Genomic DNA, 10,344 nt, shown 5'->3' with positions numbered 1-10,344 from the left:
AAAGAGGAATTTGGTAAAGGTAATGTAGTATAACAAAAAAAATATTAGGCCTGGAAATATTATCTCTGAGCTCGTTTTGTTCACAATAATTACTGTACCGTTAGATTCTCTTGTTGATTGTTAATTTCAGGAGTTAATCAAATATTAAAGATGAAAAAACAAATATATTCAAATGAGGGCATTATTGCAAATGAATATTAAGAATTCTCCTGATAGATCAAATTGTGATTAATAAAGGTTGTTGCTATATCCAATCAGCCAAGAAAAATTCAGATTCTAAGGCAACTTTAAAGGGCCATAGAAATAATAAATCTTTGCAATCTACCAAGAAAAAACATTTATATCCCCTCGAAATTTGAGCTTTCGCGTTTGAAGTTATGTAGAATCCAACAATCGAATAAAATAATATACGTCTATCAGCCGTTCACTCCGAGACTAGTATACTGAACCTTTAGAGATTTGGCTAGTCACTCCAAGATGTTCATCAAGATCATCTACGTTTTCGTTTCGAAATAGTGGCCGAAATAAAGTTCTTATTTCTTCCATTTAGTCGTATCCAAATAAATTTTAATACACAAGAGAAAAATTTCCGCAAAAGATACAAACTAACCATTAGAAGATCACTGTGATTTCGTTGTATCAAAATGACATGTCAATTAGAATAATTTTGGAAGATTTTTGACTGACCGTTTATAATATATAAAAAGAGGATGGCCTGTGTGCTATAAAAAAAAATAAACTATTTAATCTGAGACTGGCTTAAGGATCACATTACGATTTGAGTTTTTTCTTACCGCATCCAGATCATCATCTTTAAATTTATTTATGCAATAATTTTGATTTCCATTAGTTTTTGATCCTTCATTAGCCAGGTAAAAGGTTATCTTATCATTTAACCACTTAAATTTTGTATCTAAAGATCAGCTTGAAAAAAAGATGTAAAACTGGATTTCCATTTATAATGCTGGGATTTTTCTCTTGATTTTTTAATCCATCATTAAACATCCAATTTACTGGAATCGAAATTCGTATTTAAGATTAAAGCAATAGATATTAATATATATATATTTAAATCTGATATATTGTTAGCGCCTAACTATTCAGTGAACAACAACGCATTTTAACTTTATATACTTTTAATGAATAGCATTTTAGAAAAATTAGTTCCTAAACGGCTGGCCTCCCTTCGCTATGTCACTGCTCAAGTTCTCACGGTCCAGCCTACTTACATCAACAGCTTGTTCCGGTGTCTACGGGATGCTACGAGAACTGCGGATTTTAGTCGATGCTTGTGGGCGAAGACCATCCATTGGCTTCAATGACAGGCACACACCACAAAACACAAATACCAACTTTTTTTTTTCTTTATATCCCCCTGCCTTACCATTTTTGGCATACGGGGCACGGGCTGCCGTACTGCCACTGCTGAGTGGTGGGTTTGCGCATGCCACTGCTCCCAAAAATCAACAATTTTTAATGTTTTTTATTTTACAAAATTTTTATTACAATAATAATGTTAGGCAGGGTTCCTGTTAATTATTATTGGGAATAATTTTAACTGTGGTGCGGCCCAGTGCGTTGAGCGTCTTACTGATGGGGCTGCACCATGTCCACTGCACCCGTCCGGGTGCCTCCTGCAGTTTACCAGCCCTCCTGGTCTCAGTCTGGGTCAGCTTCCTCATCTTCCGATGGATCACTGGTGTCGGGTAGTCAAGCTCTTCCCATTTTGAAATGAGTGAGGCCCACTTCCTTATTCCACATACAAACACCAACTTCAGAATTTGAGACAACTTGGGAAAGCAGCTAGTCAAGGCAGTCTTCACAGTCGCGCATCCATCTACGCATTTTTCGCCAGTTTGGAATGTCCACCATCGATCTCCTCACTAGACAGCCGCACCGCGTATCGGGTTAAACTGTCAGATACATCTCACTAGATCATCAACCGGTCCCATAGAGGTTGATGGACGAAGAACCGAGTGGGAAAAGAGGAAATTAAATTATCGTATTCCAGCGACATTCTGCTGGCGTATGGATGAACACGAGGGGTGGTATTGTTCCTCATTCATGAGTTTTGCACTACAACAGGCCAAAGCCGTATGATGTGATAGTTCAAGGGTTGGGATACCTCAACATCACCGTGAGTCCAGCGAAAACGGACAAGAGGTAAACTGCGGATAACACTCCAAGTGGCCAATACCATACTATCACCATCTAATTTCACAGTTTATTTGGTTATAAAGCTGGCCACCTACCCATCTGTACAATAAAACCAAGACGGTGATGAAGATGCCCTATCGCCTAGATTATATCCTTACATCATCCATACATCCAGCCCTTTCCCTCCGTTGAAAGTTACAAATCTACAAAAGTATTCGGTGGCACAAATCCACAGAAGTATAAAAACTCCATGATGCGGAAGATTGTCCGGACTACAGTATGAAAGAAGGAAAAACCGCTGTCCTTCCTCCACTTACTTGATGTTTCAAAATTTCCCAGTCCCAAAATTTATCAAGAGAAGACGCGTAAAATTCTAGTAAAATTCGTGTAGAGTTCTCAGCAATTTCAAACCAATCCCTGACTCCAGCGCCCCCACCAGTACGGTGGCAGCAAACAGTATCATAAACATTTGTGCATTGGTTACTGTTTAGTTTTAATTACACAGTCCATATCATTATCATTTCATGTAATTATTATATGAGTTAAATATTGTTTTAAATATCCGAACATTGACACGTTATTGAGTGAAGTTTAAAATGAAAATAACTATTTTTGCTATATTACATGTATTTTTATTCAAATTGGAGCTTTGAAAAAAAGAGAGAAAAACATATTTCTTCCAGTTTTATGGTTATTATTTTATCCTATTATAAAATGTTGATTTATTCTCCTTTTTATTTGAGATATGAGGCTGTTGACAAAACGGTAAGTGGTTATTAATTAGTATCAGTTATACCAACTACTGAAATTAATAAGCTTTTAACCAGCATCGTCTGATAAAAGTTAAAAAGGAGTTTTATCAATTTATACGGTTATGTACATTTATCCGTTAGGTAGATCATGTTTCGTCAAGTGTAATTAATTGCAAGATAAGTCGTGAACCAATTTCACAGATCTTAAGAATGATCAACTCATAGACGGATAATTCTTCTACAATGAATAAATCACTATTATTAATACTTTACTTTGATTCTTAGTTTATACATCAACATAATGACATCTTTTGAATATTCTATTTTATATTCCCAGTCAACAAAGGATTTAATTTTATCTCGGCGAACCTGTTTAGGTACATAGCCTGTCTCCGATTTTGCTATAAAAATAGAACTACCAACAACAAAAAATCTTTTTTTTTAAAACTAAAACTATGACAAGTTACCTAAGAAATTTTCGTAAATGATCATTCTATACAAAATTAAAGTAGACAAAATTTCTTGCAAAATCATTATTTTATATCTCATTTTGGGCTAACCTTGGTTGGTTCTTGAGTGCGCTAAGTACTAGTTCAGCCATGAAGGTTCCAAAAATCTGGTTCCATGCATCACACTACTTTTATTTACTAACCTACTTACGTCCGAGAGTTTTGTGTAGATATGTAGGCTCATGTTTTTTGTGATTTACGAAAAAGGTCAGAAACGGGAAAAATTGTTATTTTTCTGTTACTATAAAAAATCGTATTAAAGCGTTTCTCGAGGTAAAAAGAAGGAATATAAATTTTGTTACTGTTAAGAATACAATAGTTTAACTAAAGATAACGAAGCCATAATGCAATTGGGATACATCGGGTCTTGGCTTGTTTCCCTAAGTTATTCATCAAATTCTTTAACATTACAGACAATGAAAATTGGTTTTTTTTTTAATAAACAAAATAAAATGTATAATAGTAAAAGAAAACTATTTATTGACAGAATACCCTTCTGTCATCTTTTCTTCAAACAGACAGCCCTGACGAAGCCCTGCAAAGTTGGACGAAACGTTGGTTAACAATAAATAGTTTTCTTTTACTACCTTGATACCTTGATTGACCGCCACCCGGACTATCTTCCAACAATCTATTTCATCCGGTCAACTATTTTCTTCCAAAAGTAAAATATTTTTTTACAATTTGGTATTTGAGCCCTGTCAGACTTAGATGCCTATTTCAATGAGGATTAGTCCTCTCTGGTATTTGAGAACACTTAATTACTCATTGATTCACCGATGCTGATCAAAATCGTTCGAACCGTTGCGGAGAAAACCGAAAAATCCATTCTATAAAGTATCACTAAAGATTCGTCGATTTTATCGGAAAAAGTTCCTGTCACGTCTGTCGTACCTGCCGAAAATATTTAATTTCAGTTTCGTACTTTTTTTTTTTTGAGCTAGGCTGTTGGCATACACACAGACCATTTCGAGAGACTTGGTTATTTGGACTCAGTGAACCTCAAAACATATATAACCTCTATATTACATACATAGGTAAACGAAAGAAAGAAAACAAAGAAATGTTTTTCTCAACGATTCTATATGGTTTTGCTTAACTGAATCCGATTTGCCTCCACGCCAAACACCGGCTTGGAATATTTTTTAGGTTTTTCGCTTCTAATTTGAAAACGAAATATTTTTATAAATATTTAAATAATAGGAAGTTTCCTTATAAAAAGGTAAACCTTTGCACAAATACTACATTGTGGTTTAATAGGTTTTTTATTTATTAGATATTTGTAAGTTTCGGAAGATTTGGGCTAGGAATTTTTTTTTTATCCTTTGTTCACATCATCTCTAGAACCTTTAAAATCTTTATTTCCTGCGCCTATATTGAATCTTAAATACGGAGGTGGAGCCCAGTATACAATTCGAACTTGAGAGCAATAAAAATTAACAAATCAACACGACTGCTGGACGTCTGCTTGACGTGTCTCCTGTAGAGCAAGTTCTAAGTGGACTTCACTATGCACATCTTAATCACCACGGTTTCTCTTCGGATTCGTTTTTATGAGATCCTATGGTGTGGGAAAAACATATTTCAACAGTTACCGAGAACAGGTTCATTTTATTTAGGTTAATCAAGAATATAAAGAACTAAACTTATTTTTTTTCTCCATGAAATGAATTTTTGGTAATGTATTCCAAATTCTAAACAAGGTGGGGAGATATATAACTCCCCAGTGACATTCAATCCATACTGAAAATAAATAGAGGAACTAAAATATTATGTTATTTATATTAACTTGAAACATTATTATGATCACATATTAGTTTGTTGTAACATATTCAAATTCATTTTAGAATATACGAGTACGCATGGTAAAAAAATTAAATGTGTACCATTATAACCCATTAAGGGTTGGGGTGCAGAACTTTGTAAGGAAGTAACATTACTAGACTAACGGTACATGGCATCATGAGGCAAAATGGAATTTGAATGAGATATTAGCCAAGAACTAAATACTATAGAGCGAGTGGACAGACATAGACTATTTTGCTAGAACAGTAAACATTGCCTTGTTTATATTAAATAATATGCGGCTAACCTAACTGAGTAGCTATTTTAATAAGCAAATAATGGTTCTATGATGTTCCTAGTAAGTATACTAAGCCAACGAATGCTGTACCTTATCCAATTATATTGCTACCAATGAAGAAGATATTATGGCACTTGTTAGTAAAATATTTCTTAATTGTTGGTGTTTTAACGCTATGTGAGACCAACAGTCAAATAAAAAAAAAAAAAACAATATCTTGGGTACCTCGACAAAAACTCACTTACTTCAAAACCAACTTACTTTTCAGTAGGAACAAAAAGGTCTTGCAATATTTTTTTCCTAAAATTTTACTACTGGCTTATTGTTGATTAATTAACTATGTTAGTAAAAATAAATTAATAGTGTTTCTTTTTAAATTAGGAGACCTTTTTAAAGAAATTCAGGTAGGAATTCGAGATAAAAGGCTTTGTAGTGACGTCTGCAATATAAGATGACGTCTATTAATAAAAAATAAGTGGTTTTCTGTAAGAAAAAATATTTTTGATTAATTTTAATATTTCATACTGAAAATACATCAGCACAATCTAACCCCACAACCTTGTGATTTAATTTTTAACAAGTGACTATGATAAATGAATCTTAATTTTTGTTTTTAATGTAAAAGTTGACTAATTAGAAATTGTTGTTGTGGCCTAAGCAGAATAGCCTGCATGAAGTTGAGTTTTTAAATATTTTTAGTTCCAAAATTGTATTAAGATGTCCCTGAGGATGGCCGGATTGGCCGAAACGTCGGACTTTTAAGAAAAATAAAATGTGTTGAGTCAAAAATGGATAAAAATTGAATTATTTATTTAGATTATAAATATTCATATTTTTTTTTACTCACTCTCCAACGTTATTTATTTACAAGCATAATACAATATATACAAATATATAAATGGCTTACTACACAGTAGTGCTAAGTACATTTCCACTAATTTTACGAAAAATATAATTAAAGGCCCTCTTTTGTAGGAAAATTCAATCTTTTTAATTAATTTTTTGACTGAACAAAATTAGGTACAAAATCTTAAACTGTATCTAAATGTACAATATAATCTATAATTTTCTTTCCTGTGCCTCAGAGAATTTTAAGATGGAGCCTGAAGTCCACTGTAACTAGAGATGTTTTCATTCTGTGGTGCCGCTCAGTGGTGGAGATGGAGATGGAGATAGGATAGAATAGTATACAGTAGGAAAAAAAAGTTATTCCAGGAAGATAGGGTATGGCCAATTAACAATAGTATATGAATAGAAAAAACACTAACACATATACAGTAAAAAAAATATGTATGAACAAAAATTTGAGAAATGATGAAGTAATATATCTACTACTAAAAAATTAAATCCATATACAAAAACTAACATAAGTATTTAACAATATTTTCTTCAGATTGTGTGAAGTAGCCAGGTGGGTATCAATTGTATCAATTAGAAACTTGGGATTGTACTGGTCTTTCAAGGGGTTTTGAGTGGTTAGGAAAGGATGAGACTGGTTATTACTCTTCGCGAAAAGAAGGATTGATATTTGTATTTATGGGATGAACAATTTCTTTTTTCTAAGAAAAAGGAATCACGGAGTTCTGAAATTATATATAAATTAACTGGAAGGATTTCAGAGAGGCATAGTTTAATTAAGTTAACAGGAATGCCATCTGGACAGGTAGCATAAAATTTTATGGTTGAATAAAAGGTCTATGGGGGTAATGTAGAAACAATAAAAGTCGTCATTACTAAATGATGTCCCAGAGAGAAAGAGGAAAGAGAAGAGTGCAGAAATAGTTAAGGAAGCAGATATTAAATGGGTTTGCAAAGGTTTTGGAGGAGTAGCCATTTTGATTTAGCTACAGCTCAAAATACCGGCTACAGACCTAGATACAGGTCAGACTGCTGACCACAGGTACCTCTCCTTATAGTACAAGAGCCGGGAAGAAAAAAAGACAGTTATCTCACCTCAATTTTTGGTTACTTTAATGAAAACTAGGTATAATTACTAGTCAAAACTGATGAGTCTGCCAAGTATAGGTAGGGGGATTAAAAAATTGCCGCTGTTTCAAAACCATAACAAAACATTAATTTTTCATCCGGAAATCTATATCTTAAAAATTACCAACAACACTAGAAAATCTAAGAGGACATTATTTAAAGAAGAGTAAATTTGCTGAAATATTATCCCTAAAAGAGCTATTTACGTGCTTTTTAAAAAGCAAAATTTCTTAAAAATCTTCTGAAAGATTAGTAGTTAGCTAATTTATTTTGAGAAATCTATATCTCAGGAACTATGAGACGTACAGATGTCTATTAGCACTCAAATTAAAGCTAGTTTAATGGACTATAAATAAATTTATGACCTTTACCATCGTAGGAATAGTAGTTTTCATGATATTTGCTAAGATAAATTGATTTTTAGTTGTTCGGACAATAAGTTTGAATAATGAAAAAGTTCATTTTAAAAACCATTTGATGTACAGATGTTTGCCAGCGCTAAAATTAAAGTTAGTTAAATTTATTACAAAATAGTTAGTTATGTTTATCTTTGTAGGAGTAGTAGTTTTTATGATATTTGACAAAATAAACTCAGAAAATGTTAATTTATAGTTGTTCCTATAAAATATTGGATTATTGAAAAAATATAGCTCTAGATCCATAAGACGCACATATGTCTGCCAACACCCAAAATAAAGGAAATTTACCTTACTATAAAGTAGTTTACGATACTTATCTTCGTAGGGGTAGTAGTTTTTATGATATTCACATATGAATATTAATTTGGCAAATGAAAATTTGTCCGAACAACTATAAATCAATTTACTTTAGGAAATTTCATATAAACTATTATTCCTACGAGGATAAACACCATAAAATACTTTATAGCTCATTAAACTAGCTTTAATTTTAGTGCTAATAGACATCTGTACGTCAAATAGTTTTTGAGATATAGTTTTTTGAAAATAAATTCTCTAAGTACTGATCTTTCAGTATATCCCATATAACATTTTTATGAAATGTTGCTTTTTAAAAAGCTATATCTCGAAAACTATTTAACGTAAACAACTCTATTAGGGCTCAAATTTTAGCAAGTTTGCTCTTCTTTAAATGACGTTCTCTTAGGTTTTCTTGTGTTGTTTTTACTTTTTGAGATATAGAGCTCCGAATGAAAAAAATGTTTTTTTTATCGCTTTTAAACAGCCGCCATTTTTTATTACCCCTACCTATACTTGGCAGACTCATGAATTTTGGCTATTAATTATACATAATTTTCATTAAAGTAATCAAACATTGGGGTGAGATAATTGCCTTTTTTCTCCTCTTGGGCTCTTGTACTATTAGTGTGATCCGGTATAATTCAGTGTGGTCAGTGTTCAGTATGTCAAGAGCAAGTACATTGGTCTTATAATTCGTATATCTGGACCTTCAGCCGTACTCAGAGTTAGGATAAAGAGCCAGTCTGCCTTCTGCAGAACTAGCCTGTGCCTCTCTGTGACATGACTGGATGAGATAAGGTGTCTGTAATCTTTTACTCATGAACTAGACAGTTTTTTTTTAATAAATAAAAAATCCAATCCTATGAATTTATAAACGAATAACAGATCAATATTAACAGAAGTTAAGAGAAAATTGTGATCCCAATTAATCCATGAATAAATAATCAGATCTATTCAGTAATGATCAAACAAAATAAATTTTTTTAAACGTATTACGAAATTAAATCAACGCTTGTTTTATCCCAATAAATGAAAGACAGTCTGTCAAAATTAACACTGCAGTAATAGCATATAAGACATGAGAAAAAAATGATATTCTGTGTCATTATTTAAAAGAATATATCAAGTCTCCCATCCACGACATTTTCAACCTCCTTTCAATGTGAGGCATGCCGGTAGTGGTGAATTCTTATTGCAAGTGGGTTGTTATGACCTTGTAGGATCAATAAGTTATTCTATAAAGATAGGAACACTTTCATTTTATAAATGCTTTTGCATCATTCCACTTCAGCTTTTTTAATGACACCTTCATCCCACTCCTGTTTTTCTGTGGTTCCAAAAATCAAAAAACATGTATTGCCAAATATTAAAATACCTGCTGAAAGCAGAAACACTATTCTCCATTCGTAAACATCGCTCTGCAAAAAAAAAAAAAAAAGTATACATAAAAAAGTATATACTTTAGTAAATTTGAAATTAAATTAGTTCAATACAAAGTATTTTATATGAAATGTTAATAATGGGTCTCATCATTATAAATTGTATACGAATGAGTATTAACATTTACCTCAAATAAATTTTTTATGTACTCTATAGAGATAAATAATATGAAAATTAAAATTATTTAACACATCATGTTACAATTAAAATTAACAATAATAAAATATAATTTATTAAATAAAATATGTCTTTATAAATAAAACAAATGGTAAAGTATTTAATAAATTTTCATTTCTACTTCGTAATTTAGCCCTTTTGCTTTCTGTAAATTAGACAAAGCCATTTGAATGATTTTGTTTGTATCTGGTACAATACCTTACTTTGTTAAGATAGAACTGAACAATAAATTTTTTTAAGGGACTATTTATAAATTGGTTTATATAGAGATAAAATTATAAAGGATTAAAGAAACTTAAAAAGAAGAAGCAATAGAAAGAAATGGAATAAAAGGATAATGTAGAAACAGAAGAGCAATGCTAGTAAAATAGTAAATAAATGTGAAGAATAAAATAAAGTGTGACAATTATGATTTAGACAAAATATTTTAATTGAAGAAATTATAATTGTTAAAAATAAGAGGAAAGAGAACTGTAATTCCCAAAACAGAGGTAGGTTCATTAAATTTAACTTAAGAGATT

The 10,344-nt window shown here is 31.8% G+C and overlaps 1 protein-coding gene across 1 annotated transcript in view; it reads right to left on the bottom strand.

The window, feature by feature from the left end:
* Positions 1-6,290: 6,290 nt before the first annotated feature.
* The window catches only part of LOC106686396 (uncharacterized), a 41,754-nt gene continuing 37,700 nt past the window's right edge, over positions 6,291-10,344 (bottom strand). The window contains exon 20 of the mRNA XM_067050359.1: positions 6,291-9,624. Within this exon, the coding sequence (XP_066906460.1) occupies positions 9,484-9,624 (141 nt within the window). The 3' untranslated portion in view covers positions 6,291-9,483. The remainder of the gene's footprint in view (positions 9,625-10,344) is intronic.

This window comes from Halyomorpha halys, unplaced genomic scaffold, assembly GCF_000696795.3.
Source record: "Halyomorpha halys isolate HHAL.00 unplaced genomic scaffold, Hhal_1.1 Scaffold815.1, whole genome shotgun sequence".
NCBI lineage: Eukaryota > Metazoa > Arthropoda > Insecta > Hemiptera > Pentatomidae > Halyomorpha > Halyomorpha halys.
This window is presented reverse-complemented; position numbering and strand designations above follow the sequence as displayed.